Source organism: Raphanus sativus, chromosome 8 (genome assembly GCF_000801105.2).
Source record: "Raphanus sativus cultivar WK10039 chromosome 8, ASM80110v3, whole genome shotgun sequence".
Lineage (NCBI taxonomy): Eukaryota > Viridiplantae > Streptophyta > Magnoliopsida > Brassicales > Brassicaceae > Raphanus > Raphanus sativus.
The window spans coordinates 24,810,287-24,838,276 of record NC_079518.1 but is presented as its reverse complement, the minus strand read 5'-3'; the positions used below and the strand labels follow the sequence as shown (position 1 = coordinate 24,838,276).

The 27,990-nt window shown below is 38.9% G+C and overlaps 6 protein-coding genes across 8 annotated transcripts; 1 reads left to right on the top strand and 5 right to left on the bottom strand.

The window, feature by feature from the left end:
• Nucleotides 1-379: 379 nt before the first annotated feature.
• LOC108819220 (actin-related protein 6) lies at nucleotides 380-2,393 on the top strand. Its single transcript, XM_018592218.2, has 7 exons — nucleotides 380-1,163; nucleotides 1,247-1,442; nucleotides 1,516-1,579; nucleotides 1,683-1,767; nucleotides 1,848-1,898; nucleotides 1,978-2,040; nucleotides 2,129-2,393. The coding sequence occupies exons 1-7, from the start codon at nucleotides 460-462 to the stop codon at nucleotides 2,256-2,258; spliced, it is 1,293 nt and encodes a 430-aa protein (XP_018447720.1). The 5' UTR covers nucleotides 380-459; the 3' UTR covers nucleotides 2,259-2,393.
• A 431-nt stretch (nucleotides 2,394-2,824) lies between these two features.
• Nucleotides 2,825-4,259, bottom strand: LOC108819331 (uncharacterized). The gene is made up of 3 exons (XM_018592344.2): nucleotides 3,908-4,259; nucleotides 3,594-3,782; nucleotides 2,825-3,478 (listed from the first exon to the last, which is right to left on the bottom strand). The coding sequence occupies exons 1-3, from the start codon at nucleotides 4,082-4,084 to the stop codon at nucleotides 3,086-3,088; spliced, it is 759 nt and encodes a 252-aa protein (XP_018447846.2). The 5' UTR covers nucleotides 4,085-4,259; the 3' UTR covers nucleotides 2,825-3,085.
• Nucleotides 4,260-8,779: 4,520 nt separating this feature from the next.
• LOC130499184 (nucleolar protein 56-like) lies at nucleotides 8,780-11,096 on the bottom strand. The gene is made up of 7 exons (XM_056993162.1): nucleotides 10,806-11,096; nucleotides 10,292-10,664; nucleotides 10,025-10,212; nucleotides 9,689-9,941; nucleotides 9,449-9,597; nucleotides 9,235-9,369; nucleotides 8,780-9,146 (listed from the first exon to the last, which is right to left on the bottom strand). The coding sequence occupies exons 1-7, from the start codon at nucleotides 11,008-11,010 to the stop codon at nucleotides 8,935-8,937; spliced, it is 1,515 nt and encodes a 504-aa protein (XP_056849142.1). The 5' UTR covers nucleotides 11,011-11,096; the 3' UTR covers nucleotides 8,780-8,934.
• Nucleotides 11,097-11,994: 898 nt separating this feature from the next.
• LOC130498908 (probable LRR receptor-like serine/threonine-protein kinase At1g56130) lies at nucleotides 11,995-13,173 on the bottom strand. The gene is made up of 3 exons (XM_056992737.1): nucleotides 13,135-13,173; nucleotides 12,823-13,060; nucleotides 11,995-12,709 (listed from the first exon to the last, which is right to left on the bottom strand). The coding sequence occupies exons 2-3, from the start codon at nucleotides 13,005-13,007 to the stop codon at nucleotides 12,193-12,195; spliced, it is 702 nt and encodes a 233-aa protein (XP_056848717.1). The 5' UTR covers nucleotides 13,008-13,060; nucleotides 13,135-13,173; the 3' UTR covers nucleotides 11,995-12,192.
• A 2,035-nt stretch (nucleotides 13,174-15,208) lies between these two features.
• On the bottom strand, nucleotides 15,209-21,235 carry LOC130499102 (probable LRR receptor-like serine/threonine-protein kinase At1g56140). Its single transcript, XM_056993003.1, has 23 exons — nucleotides 20,911-21,235; nucleotides 20,622-20,811; nucleotides 20,391-20,462; nucleotides 20,213-20,284; nucleotides 20,054-20,125; nucleotides 19,873-19,944; nucleotides 19,663-19,734; nucleotides 19,498-19,569; nucleotides 18,705-18,776; nucleotides 18,528-18,599; nucleotides 18,333-18,404; nucleotides 18,095-18,166; nucleotides 17,930-17,995; nucleotides 17,696-17,761; nucleotides 17,523-17,570; nucleotides 17,366-17,427; nucleotides 16,885-17,267; nucleotides 16,610-16,808; nucleotides 16,366-16,524; nucleotides 16,173-16,291; nucleotides 15,914-16,086; nucleotides 15,326-15,746; nucleotides 15,209-15,280 (listed from the first exon to the last, which is right to left on the bottom strand). The coding sequence occupies exons 1-23, from the start codon at nucleotides 21,017-21,019 to the stop codon at nucleotides 15,209-15,211; spliced, it is 2,787 nt and encodes a 928-aa protein (XP_056848983.1). The 5' UTR covers nucleotides 21,020-21,235.
• A 598-nt stretch (nucleotides 21,236-21,833) lies between these two features.
• On the bottom strand, nucleotides 21,834-27,692 carry LOC108821839 (probable LRR receptor-like serine/threonine-protein kinase At1g56140). Of its 3 annotated transcripts, XM_056992736.1 has the most exons (25): nucleotides 27,481-27,691; nucleotides 27,274-27,394; nucleotides 26,901-27,087; nucleotides 26,742-26,813; nucleotides 26,579-26,624; nucleotides 26,419-26,490; nucleotides 26,261-26,332; nucleotides 26,083-26,154; nucleotides 25,928-25,999; nucleotides 25,711-25,782; nucleotides 25,522-25,593; nucleotides 25,365-25,436; nucleotides 25,089-25,160; nucleotides 24,935-25,000; nucleotides 24,753-24,818; nucleotides 24,619-24,663; nucleotides 24,481-24,542; nucleotides 24,015-24,397; nucleotides 23,729-23,927; nucleotides 23,498-23,656; nucleotides 23,269-23,387; nucleotides 22,990-23,200; nucleotides 22,679-22,910; nucleotides 22,449-22,599; nucleotides 21,834-22,357 (listed from the first exon to the last, which is right to left on the bottom strand). In XM_056992736.1, the coding sequence occupies exons 4-25, from the start codon at nucleotides 26,803-26,805 to the stop codon at nucleotides 21,974-21,976; spliced, it is 2,763 nt and encodes a 920-aa protein (XP_056848716.1). In that variant the 5' UTR covers nucleotides 26,806-26,813; nucleotides 26,901-27,087; nucleotides 27,274-27,394; nucleotides 27,481-27,691; the 3' UTR covers nucleotides 21,834-21,973. The 3 variants fall into 3 exon arrangements, with proteins under 3 accessions (XP_056848716.1, XP_018450331.2, XP_018450333.2); XM_018594829.2 differs by having other exon boundaries at nucleotides 26,579-26,650; nucleotides 27,282-27,692; XM_018594831.2 differs by lacking the exon at nucleotides 27,481-27,691 and having other exon boundaries at nucleotides 27,274-27,396.
• Nucleotides 27,693-27,990: the final 298 nt, after the last annotated feature.

Below are 27,990 nucleotides of genomic sequence, written 5' to 3'. Positions count from 1 at the left end.
TTATTAATAATATATCTTATAGTATAATATGGTAGTGGATGTATCTAGATTATAGTAAAATATATGTAATATAAGGAAACATGTGTAGTGGATATAATAATAAGGTAAGAAGTGAAAAACTATGGTAATGGTTGATATTAATTATTTATAAAAAGGCATGTCTAATAATAAGTAGATTAATATAGCATTAATTATATAAGGTCCAATTTTAAAATCCACCTAGAAGAAGTTGTAATGTTTCTGTTTTAATAAAATAGATAGGCTCGCACTTGATTCTGAAAATAAAAAAAAGAGGACTTGACAAAAATTTCAATATGGAGGGCGGTACGATTAAACCGGTTACCAATTTAAGTTGGTTTACTAGAAAACCAAGTAACTAGTAGAAAGAAAGAGGGAGTGTCCGTGGTCTCTGTCGAAGAAGAAGAAACAAGCAATCTCCGTCGTCGTCGTCGTGGTGAAATGTCGAACAACATAGTGGTGCTAGACAACGGCGGTGGACTCATCAAAGCCGGCCAAGGCGGCGAATGTGATCCCCTCGTCGTGATCCCAAACTGCCTCTTCAAACCTCTCTCCTCCAAGAAATTCATCTTCCCTCCTCCTCTCTCCCACGGCGCAGACGTCGACATCGACTTAACCTCCGCCGCCGTACGCCGCCCCATCGACAGAGGCTACCTCATAAACCCCGACCTGCAACGCGACATCTGGTCACACCTCTTCACCTCACTCCTCCGCATCACCCCAACCTCCTCCTCTCTCCTCCTCACAGAGCCGCCACTCTCCATCCCTTCCGTCCAACGCGCCACCGACGAGCTCGTCTTCGAGGATTTCGGCTTCTCTTCCCTCTACCTCGCTAATCCTCAGTCACTTGTCCATCTCTACGAAGCTAGTCGCCGGCCAGGGTCCATCCTCTCGCGGACTCAGTGTAGCCTCGTCGTGGACTGTGGCTTCTCCTTCACTCACGCCGTCCCCGTCCTCCACAACTTCACGCTCAATCACGCCATCAAGAGGATCGATCTCGGAGGCAAAGCTTTCACCAATTACTTGAAGGAACTGGTCTCTTATCGATCCATTAATGTGATGGATCAAACTTTCTTGATGGATGATGCTAAAGAGAAGCTCTGCTTCGTCTCTCTTCACCTCCACCGTGATCTCAACCTTGCTCGGTTCCTTCCTCTCTCTCTCTCTCTCTTTTTTTAATCTCTTCATCAACCATTTCATTTATGTATAGAGACTGTAATGCAAACAGGGAGCGGCGTAATGGGAACGTGATAAAGTCTACATATGTTCTTCCTGATGGTGTCACACATACCAAAGGTTATGTCAAAGATCCTCAATCTGCCATGAACTTCCTTACTTTAGGCTTATCCGATGAAGGACCTAACACTCTCCTCGATACTAAGCTTGACAACGTTGAGAGGAAGAAGGCTGACATGAACAAAAACGTAACAAGATTCTCTTCTTTGTATGTGTTTCTGTGCTTGTAGGTTTTCATGTTTTAAGCGTCTTTGGTTGCAGGAGATTGATTTGACAAATGAGCGTTTTCTTGTACCTGAGACGTTATTCCAGCCTGCAGATCTAGGTTTGTTCTTGTATCAATATCAACACCAATAATGTCGTGTTAATTATATAGGAGATGAAGGTTTGTCGGGAGAGATGTTGATGCTACTCTACTTTTTGGACAGGGATGAATCAGGCGGGACTTGCAGAGTGCATTGTCCGAGCTGTTAGCTCATGCCATTCTTACTTGCAACCTGTTTTGTACCAAAGGTAATATGAGTTTTTTACTTGCCCCCATTGAATTACTGAGCTGTGTTGTTGTCTGATGTTTATTGCTTTTTTTGTGGCAGCATCATCTTAACTGGTGGAAGCACATTATTTCCTCAACTTAAGGAGAGGCTGTAAGTCTAAGTTTCATACGATGAATCAAATTATCAGTGGTGAGTAATAATACTAACTATTAGAGCTGCTGGGATGCAGTGAAAGAGAGCTTCGACCACTTGTCCCAGACCACTTTGATGTGAAGATAATAACTCAGGAGGAGTAAATAAACTCAACAATCCTTTCCTATTAACCAACACCAACTCTTCCCTTTTGATTTGTAAACTATTTTTGTTTATTATGGTTGCAGCCCCATACTAGGTGTATGGAGAGGGGGTTCAGTTTTGGCTTCCAGCCCAGATTTTGAGTCCATGTGTGTCACCAAGGCTGAATACGAAGAACTTGGATCGGCTCGATGTCGGAGAAGATTCTTTCACTGAAGACAACCAAAAACATAGTGAAATAGTTTTCAAATTGAGTTGCTTGTATCCTCTCACATGTCCAATTATTTAGAATGTTGCCATGAGAAACATAATGATGTAACGCCCAATCAGCCAAGGCAATTTCTCTAGTCAGTTTTACACAAAACAGCTAATAAGGTTTAGGGTACAACATATCTGTACACAAACGTATTAGTTAACTTTTTTATCTGGATACCAAAACCTGTTTGTTAGTCAACATTATAATAACACATGAGAGCCTAGTGGAGTTGACACATCAGATCTTTAGAGTCTTAACAGACGGTCAGTAACTGAAAAAACTTGAAAAGCCCACATTATAAATTAACACATGATTTGTAAATTCTCTGAATCTTCCTTACTCAACAAGCCTCCATTCTAACAAAACCTAAGAACAAGAAAGAAAGGAAAAACTTCTTTTTATACTCTTTCCTCTTGACAGCTGAACAACCCTCTGCTACATGCCTTCATCTTCTTTAGATGTACTACTAATATACTGTAAAATTACATTATTGATCGGTTCTAGATCAAACCAGGGCAAAACATGATTGGAGAGAAAGCTTATAATGTTGTACAATGAAACTGCATTGACCAAGAGAAAAAGGAACCATTTCATTTGATAATGGTCCCTCTTGTATACTGTGACATCACATCTAGACTTATACATGTGTTTTTGTTAACGAATATGTATAACATGACAGGACAGGAACAGTCTGCTGCTCCCTGATGGCTTTTCTCTTTTCACAGCTCTTGTGTGCAACAACAATATCAAGGAAAGAAAGAAACCATCCATCTATACACCCTTTTTATCACTTCACAGGACGAACACCGACGGTTCTAACACGGAATCTGTACTGAGGCTGATCCTCCTCCTCGTCACTGTCTTCATCGCTGTCATCTTCTTGACTGGAGTCATCGTTTTCAACAACAGTATCCCAACGGGCATAGTCGAGTGTGGAATGACCCTTGGGCTTAGGGATGGCTTGCCATGCGTTGGACAATGACACATCATCCTTGCTCTTGTCATCTCTAACCTCAGGTGTTTTAGGTGCAACAACATCTTCCCCCTTGTTTCTTACATCTCTTGTGATGGAAACTAATGACTCAAACCTACTCTCATCTTTCCTACTTGACTGTTCATCTGTGTCTTCATCATCTTCATTTTCCAACTCTGCTTCAGATTCAGGAATTGGAGCAAGGGACTTTCCTTACCAAAGAAAAAAAAATCAAACCAAGACATGATTATTTAACCCAGTACAGAACAGAACAGAACAGAGCTACTTGCTACTATACAAAGGAAAGTAAGAGAGTATATACCAACTGGGTCCTTAAGCGAGCCTCGAGGTTCTGGTAGACCTCAGAATCAGGGTTCAAGTCCAAGAGCCTGGTGACATCAAAAAGAGCAGAATGGTACTCTTTAAGAGTGACTAATGTCTGGGCCCTGAGCATCAAAGCACCGCTGTGTTTCTGATCAAGCTCTAGCACCCACGTGCATTCTTCTGCTGCCTGTTTGAATAATAATAATAATAATATCAAGAAAATAAAAAGAGAGGCTTATTAAGAATCTGGAATCTGGATTCTGTTTTGATTATAATTGATTAAAAAGAAAAGAAAAAAGTAGATCCTTAGACCTGTTTGAAATCGTGCAATTTCAAGTAACAGGCGGCGCGGTTGCTGTGAAGAGCGATCTTCTGGGACTTGGACTTAGCCGCCGTGAGAGCCTCCGTGTACAAGAGAAGAGCCTCCTTGTACTTGCCCTCCCTGTACAGCTCGTGCCCCTTCTCCACCTTCCCCGACGATGATGCCATCAGCACCCTCTTAGATTTGATTTGATTTGATGATCCAAATCAAACCCCAATTTCTAGAAAGAAAGAGAATAACAATAGCGAGTGAAGAAGCATAAGACCGTACCCAAGCTGGATATGAATCACCCTTTCTATGCAAATCGTATGAATGATTCGAGAGAATTAGGGCATTTTTTATTTATTTATTAATGAATCATTTTTGATTAAAAAAAAAAAATCTTAAATTGAAGATCCCGCGCATCTGGCACTATTGTTGGGTTGGTGGTTGATATATGGCCCATTCAACGGTCCACTCAGGCCCAACCTTTGTTTTCTTTTTCCTCGTCAAATAAATTGCAAAAAGGTCCTCTCTGTCTGTGCTTAGCTTTAATGGCGGAGGAATCAGTTGAAGCTCTCATCAAAGCTAAAGAACTCAACCTTCAGAGTATCCAACTGACTGCTTTCCAACTCTCAAGTCCTAATTTCCAGGTGTCCCTACATGATGATATAAACAACTTGAACGTTTAATGTTATGTTACAACTCTTTCAGTTTGAGCAAGGAAGTTATTGGTTTGACAAAAAAAAATGTAGTTAAATATTAAAAAACCACATGCTAATCCGCAAAAAGGGAAAATTCCTGAAAAATACACAAACTGAATTTCTTTTGCTAAAATAATACACGAACTTTTTACGTTTCCCAATTAATATACAGACTAAATTTGGTTATCCGTTAAATACATCAACTTTTGAAATTCGTAGGTTTTATACCTCAAATTTAACAGTGTTAACTCTGGTTAACAGAGAATTAAGACGACGTTAACTTTTTAATTAGACACGTGATTGAACCGTTAAAAGCTCGGATTCCTTTATCAAAAGTCCCAAATCGATTAAAAAGCCCTAATTTTCTCCCTCTCTTTATTTCCCCAGAAATTCTCAAATCGATGGCTAAGAGTGAAGGCTCGATTTCAGATGCAAGGTCATCCTATAAGAAGAAAGTCGACGGTCCGTTATGCTACTGTAATAAGAGATCGACTCCGGCGAAGGCATGGACAGATGACAATCCGGGGCGAAGGTTTTGGTGTTGTGGTTCTTATGGGTTCGTCGATTGGATTGATAAGCAGGAGCAAAATAAATGGCAGAAAAAAGTTTACTGGAGACCAGAGGCGTGATGGATCGCCAGAGAGAAGAAATCAGAAATCTGAAACAGTTGCTTAGCACAGCTTCTCAACCAGCCACATCTGATGATTCAACTGCATTATTGTTGGAGGAAGGAGACAGACTCGCAGAGGAGAAGAAAAAAAGTTGAAATTGCTCTTATAACATCAGTTGAAAAGGAGAAATTGCTGAGGCAATTCCTTGGTCTTTCATTGGGAGGCTTCGTTGTTGTCACAGTCATCCTGGCCGTTAGCATTATGAAGAAGTAGTTATGGTTTGTGTCTTTTGTTGTCATGTTTCATTCGGATTTGTGTTTCTGTTTTAGTTTGTCATGTTTGTGTCTTTTGTTGTCTTTTATTGGTCTGTCTGTTTCGGATTGTCATGGTTTGTGTCTTTTGTTGTAATGGCATCAATGACATTATTTTCATCTCTATTTGATCAATGAAGTTTATGTTTGTTGTTGTTACATTTTGGATCTTCTTCCTGTATTATTTCTTAAAAAACATCCAACACAAAAGAAGATCATCCTAAAGAGTTTTAAAACATCCAAACAACAGAAGATCATCCTAAAGAGTTTTAAAACTGAGAAATATACAAGATAAGAAACTGAGAGAAGTGATAGAGCCTAAGAATCTTGAGGTTGTTGTTGAGAGCCTTGTGAATTCTGATCACTCACAGCAGCAGACCCCCATTCCTCAAATACACGACCAGAGTAAGGACCAATATAGCAACCAGACTCTCTTGGAACAGGAGGCACACACTCACGTCCACGGCCTCGAGCACGCCCTCTCCCTCGTCCCCGTCCACGGCCACGGCCTCTAGCAGTTGGAGCATTTGATGGCTGTGGAGCAGTTGAAGGTTGTGGATCAATACAAGGTTGTGTGCTGGCCGGATTTGGTGTGGACTGGCTTTGAGCATTCCTCCTCTTCGGTGCATTTTGAATGCTCCAAGGATCATCCTTATTAAGGAAAGCATATATGAAATTACATACACATCATCAAACCACAAGAAAAACATATAAAAAACAGAGTTTGCTTACAGTCTTTTTAGGCCGTCCTCTTTTGCATTTAGGAAGCTCAGGAGCAGCTGGTACAGTACAAGTTCCACAGTTATGACCAGTTTGCTTACAGTTGCTACATGTCATCCTTCTTCCTTCTCTTGTAACCTTTGTTGGATTTGTCTTTGACTCATGTGCCTCCTTGATCCTATCATAATTCTTCGGACGTCCTGACATTCTCCTTTTTTCAAGGATTTCTATAGGTTCTTTACCTGTCTTCTCCCACAGTCTCTCTCCGTTGACATGTTTTATGTTGTTTTCGTAGGTGTCTTGCCACCTTGATGTCAGATAGTAAGGATCAACAAAGCTACAAAATACAAAGAGAGAGATAGAGTTAAAACCTATATAATACAAAGAGAGAGATAGAGTCAACAAAGCTTACTCTTCAGGTTCTTTGTTATGCTCGTTTATGACATAAATAGCATGCTGGCAAGGTATCCCGGTGATGTCACATCTATTACAAGCACAATGCTTTTCTGGAAGGCATACCACGTAGCTACAATCCCACTCAGTGACTTCATATAAGCTTTCACTACTCTTTATAACGGTGCAGTGGTTACTTGCTTTGCGGTTTTGCTCAAAAATCTCCATGATATTCGGTGGAAACTGAGTCGAACAGCCACTTGTTTTCTCACGCCTTCGAGAGTTACGATTCATTGCAAGTCTCCTAATCTCTTCAAGCATGTTAATCAGTGGCAACTTACGAGCATCCTTGATTGTTCTGTTGAAGCTCTCTGAGAGGTTGTTACACACATCTTCGCGTCGTGCATGTCTACTGAAAAACGCTCTACACCATGTCTTCGGTTCTGTCTTCAGCAAGTCCGCATGTGCCTTTGCGTCGAACACTTCTTAAAGCGTGCAAACTGATCTGATAATCACCCTTAATACCAGGTCTTCTTCTTGCTTCATCCTTGTACAGCCTTGCAATTGTACCCTGCTTCAACATCCTTGCTTTATTACTCTTCAGATGGTTATGTTTATCCACATAAGATTTCACCATCCACTTCCCCTTTGGCTTCTCAACAGAGCAATAAATAATTCCAATTGCAGTTTTTCTTAATACAAACGGCTCCCAGCTTTGTTTTCTCCAATCGGCAAAGCTTCACATCGAAATTTGTCTTCAAAACATAGCGCAGCAGCTGGTCTTTGAACTCTTCTCCGCTCTTGAATGTCTGCATTAACCACAGGTATGGAGGCTTCTCATTGCTGTATGTAGTTCTCGAAATCACCTTTTCCTGTCGATTGAAGTAATCCCACTCATCATCAGTGTCAACAGCAGGAGCCGGATGTTCATCATCCTTTAATTGCCTCTCCAATTCTTCTTCATCATCATCATCACCTCCACCTCTAATTTCCTCATTAGCGCCATCTCTAACTTCCTCACTAGTGGTACCTCTAACTTCATCATCAGGGATATCTCCAAAGAGTGACTGAAATGGAATATCTCCTGCTTCTTCGATGACTTCTTCCTCAACCTCATCACGAGCATTGTTCTGACCTTCCTCGTCTCTCTCTGATTCTCCATTGTTCTGATCACCTTCCTCGTCTCTCTGACCTTCCTCGTCTCTCTGACCTTCTTCGCCTCTCTCTGATTCTTCATCGTTCTGGCCTTCCTCGTCTCTCTCTTCCTCACCTCTCTCTTCACCTCTGTCTTCACCTCTGTCTTCACTTCTATTTTCTTCACCATTCACCGAAACAGAGCCATCAACCTTTTCACCAACACTCTGCTCAATGTAGATATCAACTCCACCTACTTTTATAGCTTCACAACACATCTGATTAATAGAAGCATCTGAAGAAACTTCCGAAATCACTTTCACCGACTCCATAGATTCTTGTGGAAGCTTGTACCAGACGTGTTTAACCTCCCCGTTTGACCCATTGTCTTCACAGAATCCTTCGAACATAGAGCACGTCATGTAATCTGGATCGATAGCGATGTCTTTATTCACTAATCCTCCCGATAGTGAAAGTCGTTTTCTTTACGCTCCATAACGCCTCTATAGTGTAGCCTAACCTTCATTAACCCTAGTTCACTGCAATCAAACCAAAGATTATGATTTAGAAACGCAATCAAACCGAAGAAGATGAAGAACAGAAACTCAAATTGGAAAGGGGAAAAGAGAAAGGGAAGGGATCGAGAATTACCTCATCTTTTTCGTGTCTCAGAGAACATAGAAATCGAACACTTCAGAGCGACATCAAGAAGAAGAACAATATTTAGAGAAGAAGAGAGTATCGAGCAATTCGATTTGGGGATTTTTAGGAACAAACCCGAGTTTCACAGACATATCACGTGTTCAGTTAACTCTCTAATGTCGTCTTAGTTCTCTGTTAACTAACCAGAGTTAAATCTAAGGTGTAAAACCTACGAATTTCAAAAGTTGATGTATTTAACGGATAACCAAATTTAGTCTGTGTATTAATTGGAGAACGTAAAAAATTCGTGTATTATTTTAGGAAAAGAAATTCAATCTGGGTATTTTTCAGGAATTTTCCCCCGCAAAAATGAAAACACATTCATATTAGTGTAAAATCGTTTTCAGACCAACACACAAGATTCCCCGGAACAGAGTTTTACTAAGAAGAAGAAACAGAGCAAAAACATTTTAGCTTCAACAAAAAAAAAAACAATAGAATACATAGGTTTGTTATCTTGCCCCTATTCCTCACTCTTGGACTTCTTCTTCTTCGATTTCTTCTTGCTCTGAGTCTGACCATCATCAGTCTCCTCCTCTCCTCCAGACTTCCTCTTCTCTTTCTTCTTCTTTTTCTCTGACTTCTCCTCATCAACTGCCTCCTCTTCTTCACCCTTTGCCTTCTTCTTCTTACTTTTCTTTCCTGAGGCCTCCACTGTCTCCTTCACTTCCTCATCTATAAGGAGGGCACGGATCAAACACTTATTATAGTCCACCACCATACATTACTCTTTGCACAAATTTTATTTCAAAGATATAATTACCTTTGTTTTGCAGATTCTCAATCACCTCCTTCATTACATCCACGTTCTTACGTGGGGCAACTCCCTTGTCATAAAACTCCAACCTTTCCTCTACCTGTTCCCTAAGCTTCTCACCAAATGCTGTTGTTGCGCCATCTGCATCAGGACAACACCACCAATCAGGTTACAACATTTCTCAAAAGAATATTAAAGAGCTAGAGTTTCTGATTCGTACCAGCAAAACAATCAATACGAGACGCTATAGAGCACTTGTTTGCAAGATAACGAGCGATACGGCCCTTGTTCTTAGCAGAAGCTCGGCCAATGAAGGAAGAATGGAAGATCAACCCATACTTGGGTGTGTTTCCACGTGTTTTAAGAGCCCTGAAAAGACCACCACAGATGTTCAAATGTCACACGCAAAAGCACTTGAATAACTTATGGACAAGATTACAAGAAGAAGAATATATCGCACCTGAAAAGCGCCTTCTCAGCTCCGAGAATCTGGAGGGTAGAAGATGGGCACTTAGCAAGGTTAGTCAGACTTCCAGCATGTGAAATGAGACGGGCACCAACCATATCTCCAATCAAGGCGGCCAAATTAGGGGCAATGTCGCTCATCTTAGCAACAAGGTAATCATAGAGCTTCTTCCTGTAGTCAGCGAGGTCCATCACTTTCTTAGCAAAGGTCTGTACGTTGATCAAGTCAAGCGGTGATAAATCCTGGCCTGTTGTGCATACCGAAGAAAAATAAAATGTAAGAGAGATTACAAACACGAATTAATCTGTACAGCTTAGCTTGGTCACTTACCCATGGATGCTTTTCCAGCTTCGACGACCTCCTTTGCTTTATCCTCATCCCCTAAGACTTCAGTAAGCATGGGGATGTGGTCATCAGTCAGCTTTGACTTGTCTTCAATCATCTTTGAAACTCGGGCGTATAGATAATTGTCATTAACAATCTTCACTAGCTCGGGGAAGTGCCACGAATACCATTCCCTGTAACAACATCAATCAATAATTAAACAATGTGAATTGAAAGTACACACAAATTGAATTTAAAAACAAAAAAACAAACCTGACTCTCATGGCGAAGGAGTTGATATCCTTATCAAGGGTGTCAAGGAGGAAAATGGCTTGAATAACCATGTTGTCGACTCGGTTAACATTGAACTTGACCTTGGCTCTGCTGTAGCTGTGAGCTAATCCAAGTTGAGATTTTTCGAGATCACCAGGCTTGAGGTCCTTGATGAACCTGTCAAAATGAAGGCGGACACCACGGAGAAGCTCGAGAACGAACTCATTGCTCTGGCAGGGGATTTTAGTGGCTTCCAAAATGTGGGAACCAAGTTTAGGCTCAGAGGTTCCTAAGCTGAACTTGGGTTTCTTGCCTTCCTTTACTTTAGGAAGATTCAACTCCAGGAAACTTCTCAGCTCATCAGTCATAACACCTGCCATCAAATGACACAACTTTTAATAAAAATTGAACCTTTATCTAAAATGAATAGGAAGCAGAGAATCCCCAGGTAATATATCTAAAATCTAAAGGCAGAGTGATAGTTCGAGTTCCCACAAGGTGACAATAAATATACCTTCAGAGACGGCGTTAACTTGATTTAGGGCATCGAGCGCAGACTCAAAGGGGTGAAAAGCGGTTAGCTGGACAACACGGCCAAAGCGACTGAGGTCGGTGACTGAGCTTCGGACGGCCTCGGTGTTCTGTCCGATCTCGTCAAGACCGTGCGCTTCGAAGAGGCCATAGCCAGAAGATGACTCGTAGAGAAGATACATAGCCATTTTGTTTGTTTGTTTGAGAGAGGAGAGAGACACTAAAACCCTAAAACCTGTAAGACGACGACTATGACTGAAATTTAACACGGAACTCAACTAGGGTTTCAGCGCCTTTTAATATCACCAGAGCGCTGCTTTCAATATGGGCTAAAAATAAATGGGCTACGTGTAATTAGCTCCAGAGTCCAATAATGATGTGGATGTTGATTTAGCTTCTAAAGGCCCATCATGGCGAGAAACTGGAAGCTCACAAATCACAACAACGTGTGACAATGTGTGTGCCTCTCAGAAGGTGGCAATGGCAACGACGAAAGTAATTGCCGCACTTAGCCATGGAATTTGGTTAGAGATTTAGAATCCGTTCGGACATTCATAAAATTTCCGGTATGATTTAGTTAGAGTAACAAGTTTTGGGATAGACTAATATCCTAGATAATTTCAAATCCAATTTGGTTCTGATTTTCGGTTGAAATTCGAAACTTTTTGGATTAAATATGATATTTTTAGGGTTTCCAAATAAAATTTTTGGATGATTTAAAATATTTTGGATAAAATGGTATTTTGGTATTCATTTTTTTGGTATTTCATTTTATAAATATTATTGTAAATTATTTAATGATTTTAAAACTAAATATCTTTAATAATTTATACTATAGAAATTTAGGTACTATTTTTTCTTTGGTCTGGTTCTAGTTCAGTTCTATTTAGATTCAAAAGTATAGGATCCGCTCAGATAATTGATATGATTCAAATCTAAACCAAACATTTTCGGTTCAATTTGGCTTTTCGGTTCCAAGTAAATGTGCCGGATGAAGTAGTGTTCAATAACAATTTCCTATATTGTTTCTAGTTCTCTAGTTTTTAAGTCTCCTTTGGTCTGTGCAGAAAAAAAAGGATGAGCTTAAAGCATTGTTGAAAATAAAGTGAAATACTTCTTTTTTGTTTAAAATTTTGATGCATTGGATTTTATAAGTGGTAAGAGTTTATAAATGTTAAAAGTAGAATTATATTACAATGGAGAAAAGGGTACAATTGTAGGAAATATATCTCAGAAGATGATAAAGTGAAATATATGTTTCTCTTATTTTTCATAACATAAAGTGAACTATGTGTCTTCCAACCAAAGAAGAACATGGTGATACTACACTTAGACATCTCCATAGCCATCAAAGAGGAGATGGGACAGTTTCATCTCCCTTCATTGATCTTGACTCCAAGCATAGGCTTAAAGTCGCTGTCTGCGGGTGTCACAAAGGTCGTTGAGTAGGAGCCAGAAGCGCCCGTGTCTTTGGTTTGAAAGGCGCTGAAAGAGGACCTTGTAGTGTCATCAAATCTCCAGTCGGGTAGGTAGATCGGCTTAGAGGTCACTTCACTCACCTCAACGTCTCCTGAAAGCATGGCAACCACTCGTGACATTGATGGTCTAACCGCGTGAGATGCTTGAGTGCAAAGCAGAGCAATGCCTATCATGCGTTTCACTTCTTCCGTGTTGAATTCAGTCAGCTCACGATCAATAAGTTCCACTTCACAGCTTTTCTCGTGTAGATTCCATGCCCATTCGAGAAGAAATCGTTTTTCACCCTCCAGGCTCTCATCTGCGTTTCCCCTTCCACTCACTAGCTCGAGGACCACAATACCAAAGGCATACACATCCGTTTTTTCGGTTAAGTGTCCACGCATGGCATACTCTGGAGCAAGATATCCACTATTTGCATTTGTACAACAACAACAACATGTGTGTTGTCCATAATTTTGACCAAAATAAAAATAATAATTCCATAAGTAAAAAAAAAAGGTATCGGGTTTGGAGATACGTACACCGTGCCAGCCACTTTGGTACTTATGTGGGTTTTCTTGTCATCGTATAGTTTTGCCAGACCAAAATCAGAGACTTTAGGGACCAGATCAGAGTCTAGCAAAATGTTGCTTGCCTTCACATCCCTGTGTACTATGCGAACACTCCCCTCCTCGTGGAGGTAGGCTAGACCTCTAGCTACTCCCATGCATATCTCAAAACGTGTTGGCCAATCTATATGTAAAGTCTTCTTATCACCTCCTGCAACACCCGAACTACTTTAAGCTTCTGAGCAGAGAAGCAGGAGATAGACAAGTTATGTATATGTTCATTACCAAATAGTGCCTGGTCGAGACTTCCATTGGGGAGATACTCATATATAGGGATGTTGTATAGGGTAACCCAACCCAACCCAACCCTATTTAGCTTAAACCCAACCCTAAGTGACCCTAACTCTTTTAAACCCATTAAAACTATGTAAAATAGGGCTGAACCCTTTAAATCCTTTAAACCCTTTATATTTTTTTTTCTTATGTAAACACATAGTTTCTGATTGAAATAAACAAGTTGCTCTCTACCTTCATATCAAAGTATAGTTTCTGATTGAAATAAACAAGTACAAAAGATCAACGAGTTAAAAATGTCAAGCAAAGTATACTTTTATTACAGTCAAACCGCAAAATAAACAAGATGGTCTTTCACATATCATGATATCAAGACAGCAACAAGATGGTCGTCGAATAACCAACACTTCCTTCTGTGGAAGCTAATCTCCTGAAATTCACAATAACAAATTCAACTTAAAACCCACCAAAAGTTACAAGACAGAACAAATTAAAACTTCAATGAACTGAAGACACAACAAAACTATAACTTTCCTGAAAATTGAACCTAAGAACTATGAAACAGAGCAGACTAATCCACAATCAAGTGAAGTCTTAACAAACGAAAACATCAACAAACTGAGGCTAGAACCCAGATAAAATGACGAGACAGAGAATATTAAAACATCAATGAAGACATGACTAAGTTACTGACTTTCCTGAAACCCATTAGCGAGCTTGAAAACCAAAACCACCGTAGAGAAATGAGCGTAAATGCTACGAAACAGAGCAGCAGATTAGTCCACAATCAAGTAAAGCCTCAACAAACTAAACCATCACCAAAGACACCCTAAGTTAAAACTTTACTGAAGATATGAGCAAAGCTATTGTCTTTCATGAAACCCATAAGCGACTAAAGAATTCTAAAAATAGTCAAAACGAATATTTTTTAAAACAATAGTCAAGACTTGAGCTCATAAGATTTACCTTCATGCGCTAGAATCTCCAACTTCAGAGTTACTTTTTGCAGCATCATCATCATCTTCATCATCAAAAAATTCTTCAATATCTCCTGCAAGTTAAGGAATATAAGTTAGTTAAACCACATAAAAAAAATCAGTTTCTGTAAGTTAATAATGAAACTTTTACCTTCAAAATCAGCGAATCCTCTTAGCCAGTTTCGAGTAGCAATTAGTGCTTGCACATTTTTGGGCAGGAGTCTGTTTCTGAAAGGAGTTAAAACTCTTCCTCCAACACTGAAAGCTGACTCAGCTGCTACTGTAGTGATGGGTATGCTGAGTAAATCAGATGCCATTGAAGCTAGATCACCATATCGATGCTGATTTTCTTTCCAAAAGCTTAGAACTTCTATGTCTTCAAAAGTCTTCATCTCTAGTCTTGGTTCAACATCCAAATAGGTTTCCAGATTTGACTTGGCATTTCTTGAACTAGATTTGAGGCTATTTTCAAGCTCAAAGAGATCCTGTTACACAAACCAGTAAACCACTAAGAACTTTATATTTTTTTACAGAGAACTAATGAGAGGAGTTTTAAGAGTTTACATCATCCATATCATCTTCGAGGGGTGACTCCGTGAGAAGCTCATGAGGAGTTAATGATGCAGAAAACCTTGAAGGATTTGCTGATTTATGATATTCTTCATAGAGTAAAACCAGATTGTCCCTAACAACTTGAACCTTTGCCTCAGAAGTCCTTGGATCAATGCTTTCATAAGCTGATCGAACTATATCCAGTTTCAACCTAGGATCTAAAGCACCCGCCATAGCTAGAACCACACTGTACTGATTCCAATACTTTGCAAACTTCTTTCGCATCGCCCTAACCATTGTACTCAGGTCAACATCATCACAATCAGAATACTTCTTCAACACCTTTTCGATCTTCCACACCTGAATGAAGTAGACACTGGCGGTTGGATATTTTACTCCTGAAAAGTAAGTAGTGATGGATCATTAACAAATCAGTAATCATCATTGATAATCAATCTAAACTCTCTTAAAAAATAAAATATCAATCACAGTCACTGTATAAGTTATGATTCTAAACAAAACCAGTAAACTTTCCTCTAAGAGAACAAAATGGGTTTTGAAACAGTCACTGTATAAGCTTCTCTGTATAAGTTATCAATCACAAGTTTCTATCATAAACGAATCCAAAGCTAAAAGAGAGAGACAAATCGAACCTGAGATTGGAGAGAGAGGCTGAGATGAAACCCACGAGCGTCGAGGAGGGAGAGGTTGAGATGAGACCACCGAGCGTCGAGATCGAAGAGAGGCTGAGATGAAACCGCCGACGAGACCGGAGAGAGGCTGAGATGAAACCCACGAACGTCGAGATCGGAGAGAGAGGCTGAGATGAAACCGCCGAGCTGAGGCGTCGAGAACGAAGAAGAAGCTGAGGCGAGATCCGAGAGATAGGCTGAGACGAAACCCACGAGCGTCGAGATCGGAGAGAGAGGCTGAGATAAACCCACGAGCGTCGGAGATCGGAGAGTGTGAGATGATGAAACGCACGAGAAGATCGGAGAGAGGGTGAGATCGGAGAGAGGGTGAGAGCCTGAGAGGCGTCGAGAATGAGATGAGAGAGAGATTGAAAGATATTTTCTAATCCAAAAATGAAAAGGGTTCAACCCTGTTAAAACCCATTATTTTTTAACCCAAACCTAAATGACCCAATATAATTTACAGTTTAAGCTTATGGGTTAGGGTATTTAAAATTTTTGATGGGCTGGTACTACCCTAACTTTTATAACCCAATACAACATCCCTACTCATATACGAGCAAACGATGATCTCCTTCATAGCAACATCCGTAAAGTTTAACTAGGTTGCGGTGCATAACTGTAGAAATTGCTACAATTTCTGCAACAAAGTGTCCCTTTCCTTGTCTGGATCCAACCGACAACTGCTTCACCGCCACCTCTCGTCCATCATTCAGGTTTCCCTGTTTAATGTGTTAAAATCATAATAAGTAAAAAACTATAACTTGTTTTTTTTTTGTTTCAAGTATTTTGGTCTCATAATTTATACTTTATAAACAGGCCCAAATCCTCCCTCTCCAAGCTTGTTTGAGGGATTGAAATCTTGAGTGGCACTTTTAAGTTCAGAGTAAGAAAAAGTGTAAGGCTTCACGTCCATGTTCAGTATCTCTGCAATAACGAAAATCAGGTTCTTAAGAAGTGAACCAAATTTGAAAGGATATATAAAATTCAAGTTTGTTTACCTTCATCATCTGTGTATCGGTTTCTTCTTTTTCGGATGATTAAGATAACCACTCCCGTAATGATGGTCAAAAGTCCTAGGCCAACAATGACACCCATAATGGTACCAGTCCTGTTATTTCCCTTTGATGGTGGTTTGTTAGCCACAGTTGGTATAAAATCTGAACAACGATATGTAACACTTAGGTCTTTTTACTTGCGTCAGAAGGAACAAAAATAATTAACTTGCCAGTTTGTTTTTGTTACCTGGTTTTGCACTGACGGCGGAGATTAAGGGCCCATAAGCACCTTGAATGGGAATACAACATGTTCCTTTTCCAGCCCAGAAAAGATGAATTTCCATGTAATTTTCTGATACATTAACTTTATATTCTCTCTCAACTGCTCGGAAGGTTGAGTCATTAGCTGTTCTGCGTATATCGAAATCTGTTTCAACAAGTCTTCCCTGGAAAAACAGATCAAGAAGGTTTATATATTTATTACACCACCAAGAAAGCAGAAAAGCTAGTAGTAGTGCAGACCTGGACATAAATGTCAAAACGTCTTCTACCTAAACCTCTCCAAGTGTTTGAAGAAGATGAATCAATTATTTGAATTTCAGCAAACTGAAGTGTTACTGTATAGCCTCCATTTTCCAGGCCCAACCCATAATACCTTAGGGAAGATGCAGAAAGTCTTGCTGATTGAAAAAGCTCTGAGTCCAAAGTGTTGACATATTGTGATAGTAAAGTCACTATGTATATATTACTGCTACCCCCAAAAAGTCCTACACTACTGGCTGCCCATCTCCGTGCATTACTCACGACGAATGAAGCTGGTCCAAGAGCCCCGTCCTCCCTCTCAAATACTGCTCCGCTAGCTGACCGTATTTGTTGGCCTCCGCAGTTGATAGCAAAGTCAGAATCTAGACACCAGTCAACATAGAAAACCTTAAGCTAGATCCACCCATTGCACATGTATGTATAACAATGACTAATAGAATATTTCTTTTGTTACACTTACATAATCCCTTGCCTCGATTGCAGGGGAAGTTCTTCTGCAGACAGTTCAGTCCTGATAAAACACTTTTAAGGAAATGGAACATGAGATTTTTGTAAGAAAAAAATATGATGTTGGAATTTCAGGCATCAACAAGAACATAGATATTTAACAAAATCACCTGCTGTCAAGACCTGCAGCTAAGGTGAAGTTGTTGGCAACAAGATTTCTGCACAAGTAACATATAGTTTGGTTATGATTTAAATAAACATTTCCTACAATAAAGTAAGCTTCATAATCAATATATATATGGAAAAAAATCAAAAGTAGAGGTATAGTGTTTTCTTTACTTACAGTTGCAAGTTCGGTAAGTTGACCCATAAAGGAAGACTCCCAGACAAATCATTGTACGACACATCTCTGAAAGTATAAAAAACAATGATTATGATCTACATAATATTTAATGTGTATTTTTATTATCTCTTCCAAAACAGTTTCCTGATTATGTATCTTGTACACAACTTGAGTCTATATCAGGAATTTGTGGCTTTCAAAGATTGATCAAATATAAAGGAATTGATTACTCACATATTGCTCAAAGTCTGGCTCTTTTGAGTGGGCAAGGAACCATTCAGCGTGTTATTCCCTAGAAACCTATATAATAAGAAGAGTAAAGACATAATTTTTTTTTTTTTGACAATTATCATCTCTTAAATGACTGGAAAACAAAGCATAAAAACATATCAATCTTACAAGGTAGTAAGTCGACTTAGGTTGAACAATGAAGCCGGAATTGGTCCATGTAGTTTGTTGAAGCTTAAATCACTGGAAAATAGACGCAAATCACACACTAAGTTCAATTCATGTGTTAGAAATGAGTGACAAAAAAAAAGATTTAAGATCACTTTGATCACTTTCACAAACCAGAACACTTTTTTTTCAAAGAAAAGACCATGAAACAGATATCATGACATGTTTATGTTGTACTTACACTTGTTGGAGACCTGAGAATTCTCCAATATAAGAAGGTATTGTCCCAGTGAGATTGCTGTTCCTCAATACTCTGCGAAATATGTTAAATACACACAACAGTATTTGTTGCCAAAAAAAAAACACACACACAACAGTACATTATAATGTGATCATATGAGTTAGGTTAGAAGAAGTTGAATCAAAGTTGGCTTACAATGTACTTAGAGATTTCATGTTTTTGATGAACTCAAGAGAAGAGCTACCGTTTGATATATCACCAAGCCTCCTACGTACATTTAGAATAGGCAGGAGCTATTATATATGTGGAGGAGAGAGGGAAAGAAAGATAGTAAACAAGAATGGTTCTGACACCAATGCAAACAACACATACAGTTCTGTCAAAGAAGTTAAGTTGGAAAATGACGAAGGTATCGGACCACTTAAACCAGTTCCGAAAATTCTCCTGTGGTAAAAAGCACTTAGCAGTCAGTCATACCTATCTTATTAAAACAGAAACATTTTGTTGGACCTAACATTTATTTTGTAAATTTTTAAATTAAATACACATTTATACTTTATAGTTAAACATACATTAAATCACTAATGTTCCTTTCTTTATACTACTATCCATGTTTCTAAACAATATACTTATTTCTTTATATTACTATCAACGTTTCCAAACAATATACTTATTTCTTTATACTACTATCAATGTTTTCAGACAATATATTTTTTATACTACTATCAATGTTTTCAAATAATACAATAATTAATCTTAATTATTTTATATCTATCATTTTCTCTTTAAAATTTTGTAGAAACTTCATAATTTCATAAATTGCAAAATAGTAAACTTTAAAATTTCGATTATAAGATTACAAATTATGAAAACTATTACAATTTAAATCCAATTAGATTACATATCGGTCATCCATCAGTTCAATCGGTTAGTCTCGGGTTTTAGTGATTTTTAATCTCCGGATTAACCGGTATAATCACAATCGGGTTGAATTTAAAAATACTGATTTAAATGCAAAAATATTTTAAATACACACTCTTTAAAAATTACCAAAATATTTGTTAAATTATTAGTGAAATTTTTCATGTTAAAATATCCCGCGCTTCAAAAGCGCGGGTCAAAATCTAGTAATAAAATTAAATAACAAAATATGAAATCTTCTTACAAGCCGGTAAGTTTGGTCCATTTTCCTATAAAGTCTGGTATACGACCTGTAAGTCCCAGATCCATCATCCAACTGATACAACATTAAGTGGAAAAATGTTAATTAAGTAGTAGTACGTAGGAAAACTTAACGATAAAGCTAAATTTCAATAAAACAAAATCTAACGCTGTTTGCAGCTCCACAAGATTAGCAAATGATGAAGGTATTCCACCGGTGAAATCGGAACTATCCATGTATCTGTATTAATTAACAGATGTAAGAAGTAATTAAATGGGCAAGAATTTTAACAATATAAAAGTGCTGTCCAAGCAAAAAGACTTTATAACTGGGAAATGAATATACATAAAAAATGCTTGTAGAAGTACACAGACTCACATCTGCTGTAGTTTTGTGCAATTCCCAATCTCAGCTGGTATAGAGCCAGAAAATTTATTTGAACTAATACCACTTCATGCAGAAAATGTATACAATATAAGGTGGAAGCATCAAATTAAACCTGACATTTATGAAAAAAAAAATTCAAAGGAAGAATATAAATGAAGAAGAAGAAGCTTACATAGATTTCAATTTTGTAAGAAGACCAATTTCCTTGGGAACGGGGCCAGACAAGGCATTGATCCCAAAAGTCCTAACACAGTTGGAAGTGTGAGAGACACAGAACTAGCTACTAGAGAGGAATAAGAAGGTACGTTTCAATCAATATAAAAAGACTTACAGCCATTCCATTCTAGTCAGATTTCCAATTGCAGGGGAAAGGGAGCCCGTAAGAAAATTTTGAGCCAGGTTCCTGAAAGAAAGATGCATGTGTATGTTGTGCTCTTGTTTTTTTTAATAACAATAATAGAAGAAAAAAGACAAGGAAAAGGCAAAGTCAAATATATATATATATATACAGATTAGTGAGGTATATCAAAGTCCAGAGTTGTGGAGGTATAGGTCCTCGAACATCCATCGCATAAACCTTGCTGTGTAAAAACAACAACATGCATGATGCATGGCAAAACATTCAGTGGGCGAATGAATGCACAAAGACAACATATATAGGGGGAAGAGAAGGAGAAGGTGTGCTGTACAAAAGAAAAAGAAAAAGAAAAAAAGAAAAAAAAAACGAAGGTTTGATGTACAGGGCGGTGATGCGGCAGATTGTGGAGTCGCTGAACGTGCAGTCGCATTTGATTAGAGGGTTGTAGGCTTTGTCGTCGATGGTAATGTTCTCGGTGATGGCAGTGCCGGAGCAGAGTTCGCCACTGATGTTCCAGTTACTCCTCGGCGCCTGGATCTTCCAAGCCGTGAATATGGAGTTCAAAGCTAAGGCTGTTGTTTATACGTACCACACCACAATATTGGATCAAATTCAGTTTAACCAAGCAAACAGACTTAATTATTTACAAGTGTTTCAGTTAACAAACAGACCTTCGTCGCGGTCAGTAGTTGCTCCGGTTCGGTTTTGAGATCGAACCAAGTGAATCGAACCGAATATACACAAAAGTAACCAGACAGTGAAGTGCAGGCACGTGGGCATCCTCGTCGTCTACGGAGGTTCTTGTTTTCTTTTCTTTTTCTTTTTGGGGGTTTGGTTCTGAAACACAAACAACAATGGTGCTCTGTCTTTACTTTTCAAGAAAAATCTTTCTTAAATTCTCTCTAGCGATGATTATCCTCTATTGACTTATAATTAACATTTTATTCATCGACTTGTAATGTGGTTTGTCTACTTTTTCACCACATAGATAAGAATGAATGGAGAGATTTACAACTCGTTATTAATTAGTCATCGGGTGGTGGACCAGGACCACCGTGTGTTGCACTACTCTGTCAGTGCTCATCGGTCCTTTTTTCTGCACTACACTCTCACTGGTCACTGGTCACATCATTATTAGTTTTGTGTTGATTGTGTTGTCCCTTTTCGTTCCTTCCTTCGTCGCTCTTTCCTCCATTCTGGTCTTTCTGGTCTATAGTAATTTCCATGCTCTTGATATTATTACATCAGGACAAGAAAAATCATAATGCATTGTACTATATATAATAGTACCATCAATAATGCCTACTTGACTTGTGAATATGCAAAAGTCTTTGTGTGGAAGTAAAGACTTTTGACAACTTTTTATTTGTTTTTACATTATCACGCGACCCGTTTTGTGCTATGTGTCGTTCAGACAACGGAACTAGTAGGGGACAATATGTTCTTGAACTTGAACCTCTAAACATTACGCGAGTCTGGTCTTCTCTCATGGAATCACTCTGTCCATGCAATTTGGGAACACAACACATAATGCTCAGTCTTACTCTTCTTTTCATAGCACCAAAGTATCAACTTCACTCTCAACAGATTTGAGGAAAACTGAAGAGCTTAATTATTATTGACAGAATCAAAGTGATATAATATATATTTCTCTAATCAAAGAAGAAAATAGTGATCCTCATTCACTTACACAACACATCTATCTTATTAGTTACAGATAAGGAAGGATCTTTGTCATCTTCCCTCATTGATTTTCACTCCAAGCATCGGTTTAGAGTCGCGGCTTCCAGGTGATATCTCGGAGCCAGGGGCCACAAAGCTAGTGGACAAGGAATCAGAAGCCCACGTCTCTTTGGTTTGAAATCCGCTTACAGAAGCGCTTGTGGTGTCATCAAATCTCCAGTCGGTCAGGTAGCCTGGCTTAGAGGTGACATCACTCACCTCAACGTCTCCTGAAAGCATGGCCACCACTCTTGACATCGGTGGTCTCAAGGCATGTGATGTCTGAGTGCAAAGCAGAGCAATGCCTATCATGCGCTTCACTTCTTCCATGTTGAATTCAGTTAACTCACGATCAATGAGTTCGACTTCACGGCTTTTCTCGTGTAGATCCCATGCCTGTACACAACCAAACATCAGCTTCTGCTAAAGAGCACAAAACATATTCCCTACGTTGATTATAGCTAACTGTTGAAATAGATCAACGTACCCATTCAAGAAGATATCTTTTTTCGTCCTCGACGTTCTCATCAGAGTTTGGCCTTCCACTCACTAGCTCAAGAGCCACAACACCAAAGGCATACACATCAGTTTTCTCTGTTAGATGTCCACGCATGGCATACTCTGGCGCAAGATATCCACTGCATTGGTAACAACAACATGTCATAAGAATCCAGAACTGTGTTGCAAAGCAAAAATCAGGGGTTGGGGAATACTTACATCGTCCCAGCTACTCGGGTACTTATGTGGGTTTTCTTGTCATCGTATAGTTTTGCAAGCCCAAAATCAGAAACTTTTGGGACCAGATTAGAGTCAAGTAAAATGTTGCTGGCCTTCACATCCCTGTGTACGATGCGAAGCCTCGCCTCCTCGTGGAGATAGACTAGACCCCTGGCAACTCCGAGACATATCTCATAGCGGGTTGACCAATCAAGATGTAAAGCATTATCCCCTGCAACATCAAAATCAGTGGCAAGTGTACCAAAATGAGTGAGTGATGGCAGAAGCATAAATAATGTTTTTGAGCGTACCAAAAAGAGCCTGATCAAGACTTCCGTTAGGAAGGTATTCATATACGAGCAAACGATGATCTCCCTCATAGCAGCACCCATAAAGTTTTACTAAGTTGCGATGTTGAACTGCCGAAATCGCTACAATTTCTGCAACAAATTGTCCCTTCCCTTGCCGGGATCCCACCGACAACAGCTTCACTGCTACTTCTCTTCCATCATTGAGCTTTCCCTGTTATTTGGAACAAAACATATTAAAAGGTATCACATATACCGCATCTCCAAGTAAATGTGACATACCTTATAAACAGGCCCAAATCCTCCCTCTCCAAGTTTGTTAGAGGGATCGAAATCTTGAGTTGCACTCTTTAATTCCGAGTAAGTAAAGGTGTAAGGCTTTACATCCATATTAAGAAGCTCTGCAAGAAAACAAAAAACAAACCAATTTGAAGGATCATATTAAAATTTTAATTTTGAAGGCAGAGGACCAAATTATTCAGTTCAAGGGATTCTTATTACACATGTATACCTTCATCATCTGTGTACCGCTTTCTTCTTTTTCGGATGATGAAGATAACCACACCCGCTAAGATACTTAAAAGTACTACGCCAACAATGACACCCACAATAGTACCAGTCATGTTCTTTCCCTTTGATGGTGGCCGATTGCCCACAGTTGGTGTAAAATCTGAACAACAAATAGCAAACACTCAAGATACTTAGTGAAAATCCCACCACTAATATCAAACAATTGTGTTACCTGGTTTTGCACTGACGGCCGATATTAATGGCCCATAAGCCCCTTGAATGGGAATACAGCATGTTCCTTTTCCAGCCCAGAACAGATGAATTTCGAGGTAGTTTTCAGATACATTTGCTTTATATTCTCTCTGAACTGCTCGAACAGTAGAGTCACCAGCTGTTCTGCGTACATCAAAATCCGTTTCAACAAGTCTTCCCTGGAAAAAAAAACAGACCAAAAATGTTATATATTAATTACACTACCAAGAAAGCTGAAAAGCTAGATATCAAGTAGAAGTGCAGACCTGGACATAAATGTCAAAACGTCTTCTTCCTAAACCTCTCCAAGTGTTTGAAGTAGAACCAAGAATTTGAATTTCAGCAAACTGAAGTGTTACGGTATAGCCTCCATTTTCTAACCCCAACCCGTAATATCTCAGGGAAGATGCAGAAAGTCTTGCTGACTGAAAAAGCTCAGAGTCCAAAGTGTTAACAAATTGTGATTGTGAAGTAGCTATGTATATATTACTGCTACTTCCGGCAAAAAGTCCCACGCTACTGGCTGCCCATCTCTCAACATCACTCACGACAAATGAAGCTGGTCCCAGATCCTCGTTCTCCCTCTCAAATACTGCCCCGCTAACAGACCGTATTGGTGGGCCTCCACAGTTGATCGAAAATTCAGAATCTAGACACCAAACAAAATAAAATCTTAAAGCAATTTTTTCTCCAACAGTACACACAAAGCACTATCCATTTTGTTACACTTACATATTCCTTTGCCTCGATTGCAAGGGAAGTTTTTCTGCAAGCAATTCAGTCCTGGTAATACACTTTTAACCAAAAAGAAAAGAAATGATAAGTCATAATGGAACAAGCATCGGACAATAATATATTTAAGAAAATCACCTCTTATTAAGACCTTCTAAGGAGAAATTGTTAGCCACGAAGTTGCTGCACCAAATAACATACATTTTTGTTATGAATATTTGTATATTTCCTAGAAATAGGAAGCTTCATTCAGTGGTGTTTTCTCTACTTACAGTTTCAAGTTTGGTAAGTTGACCCATGAAGGAGGACTTCCAGACAAATCATTGTACGACACATCTCTGTTAGTATAAAAGAACAATGATCAGCAGGAGGATTTGTTTTCAACAAACCCCCAACAATCTGTTGTGGCTTTCAAAGACGAAAAAAAATTATAAAAGACTTTTGTGTTACGCACATATTTCTCAAAGTCTGACTCTTTTGAGTGGGCAAAGAACCATTCAACGTGTTGTTCCCCAGAAACCTAATAAGAAGAGTGAAGACATCAAACCATTTCGACAGGTATCATCTTTAATCACTGGAAAACAAAGCAACAAAAGATATCATCTTACAAGTGAGTAAGTCGACTTAAATTGAAAAGTGAAGCTGGAATTGGTCCACGTAGTTTGTTGAAGCTTAAATCACTGCAAAACAGACACGAATTACACGGTAACACATTAAAATTATTCATGTTTAGCATTGAAAGAAGGAAAGTAAGTAAGAAATTATATTATCAGCAACTTAAGATCATTTCGTATTCTCCTGGTGACTTTCACAAATAATCACACTTTTTTTTACAGAAAAGCAATCATGGCATGAAGAAACACACATACATATGCTGTACTTACACTTGTTGCAGACTTGAAAAATCACCGATAAAAGAGGGTATTGTCCCAGTGAGATTGCTGTTCCTAAATACTCTGCAACATATATCAGAAACAGATCAACATTACACTAGTCTGATCAAAGATTGGGTTAGAAGAAGTTGAATCAAAGTGGTCTTACAATGTACTTAGAGATTTCATGTCTTTGATGAATTCAAGAGAAGAGCTTCCGTTGGATATATCACCAAGCCTCCTACGTACATTTAGAATATAATTATATATATGTGGAGGACTAGGAGAGAGGGAATGAAAGAAAAGGAGATAGTTATGAACAAATGGTTCTGACACCAATGGGAACAACAACACATACAGTTCTGTTAAAGAAGTTAAGTTGGAAAATGATGAGGGGATAGGACCACTTAGACCAGTTCCGAGAATTCTCCTGTAGTAAAACATGTATTGAATCTCAAACTTAGAAAGTAATGAGGCCTTTTCTACTAAGAGTAGGCAGGATTAGTTAAGAAAACAAAATCACGAGGAATGGAACAAATCAATTATATAGGAATTCTGAAAAGAAATGTTGTTACAAGGTAGTAAGTTTGGTCCAGGTTCCTATAAAATCCGGAATTGGACCTGTAACTTCCAGATCCGTAATCCAACTGGTACATCATAAAACGAAAAGAAGATGTAGTAATCCAACTATATAAGACTTATGTAAGCAAAAAAAAACGAAGAAGCTTACGCATCTGTGAGCTGAACAAGATTAGCAAATGATAGAGGTATTCCCCCAGTGAGTCCAGAACTTCCTATATACCTGCAGTGGCACGAGTATTCTTATATAAATCATATCTGAATTGTAAGATAGGAAATGTATACATAAGAAAGATAAAGCTTGAGTAGAAATGAAAAAGGAGACACACATTTTCTCTAGTTTTGTGCAGCTCCCAATCTCAGGTGGTATAGAACCAGAAAAGTTATTTGAGCTAATACCGCTGAAAATAAAAAGATATATGTATAAGGAAACCTCTAGAAGGAAGAAACATTATCATATGAAAGGAAGGAAGGAAGCAAAGCTTACAGTGATCTTAGATCTTTAAGAAGACCAATTTCCTTAGGAACAGGGCCAGACAAGGCATTGATCCCAAAAGTCCTATGTGATGAATAGTTGGGAATGAGAGAGAGAAGTAATGTTGCTGGTAAAGAAAGAGAAAGGAAAGAAGAGAGAGAGAGAGGCTTACATATATTGCATACGAGTCAAATTACCAATAGCAGGAGGGAGGGAGCCTGTAAGAACATTTTGACCCAAGTTCCTGAATGAATGAAAGAAAGAAAGAAAGAAAGAGAAAGAGGTCCATAATTGTGTTAATGTGATTAGATCATATAATAAAGTGATTGAATTACAGATTTGTGAGGTATTGTAAAGTCCAGAGCTGGGGAGGTATAGGTCCAACAACTTCAATGGCATAAACCTTGCTGCATCAAATCAAATCAAATCAAATCAATACATAGGTATTTTTTAGTTGGAGGAGGGAGGGAGGGAGAGAAAAGAGGGTACAGTACAGGAGGGTGATGCGGCAGATTGTGGAGTTGACGAAATTGCAGTCGCATTTGATAAGTGGGTTGTAGGCAGGGTTGGCGTCGGTAACGCTGTCGTCGATGGCGGCGCCCGAGCAAAGTTCGCCGCTGATGTTCCAATCCCTGGGCGCCCGGATCCTCCAAGCAGTGAAGATGGAGTTCAAAGCTCCAGCTGTTTATTTATTAAATTAAATAGATTTGCTTATTAATCCCCCCGCTTCTCCTTATCTCCTTGCTTAATTATAAATTTACGCTTAACTACTACTACTAATCAAACCATTTCTTAATTGTACAAAACTAACCAACCGGTACAAAACTAAGATCGATTATTTTGAAAGAATGAACAAGACAGACTCACTCACTCACCTTCGTCTGGATCAGTAGTGGCTCCGCCTCTGCTTTGAGCTCTAACCACATGGACCCAACCGGAAAGGAACCAGACAGTGATTAGAAGACACAAAGACCACCGCCGCCGTATCCTGGCCATCGTCGATGTGAGAGAGAGAGAGAGAGAGACGGAGGTTTTGATTTCAACGACAAATAAAGAAATACTATAAACAGACACCCGAATAAATAAAAGGTGTTTTTCGTTGGACTTTTGATTAGCACAAGAAGAAGACGAAGGAGAAGAGATGCAAGTTGCTTATTAATTTGTATATATTAATTAATCTCAATAACCAACAACTAAAAGCTACTAATCCAGGATCCCCCTTGGTACTTGCACGCGCTCTCCCTCCCCCTGAGATTTCAACAATCAACAATGGCGGCAAGCGCAATCGTCACCTTTTGGAGATAAAACCCATTTATAAATGAGACCAAATGCATTCAGGAGAAAAAGAAAAAAAGACAATAGTCAAATGGACGTTTGGTCAGAGCTTACTTTTTCTGGTCAACCATTTTTGTATTACTGGGCCAAAAGCCCAATGTCTACAAATGGATACAAACCCATTTCACATAAATACACAAAGCCCAATCAAAAGCCCATAGATAAGATAAGATTTGGTCCATGAAGAAAAAAAAACTTCTTATCCGATCCAGTCACTCTCTTCCAGCTAAATTATCAAGTGTTAACATT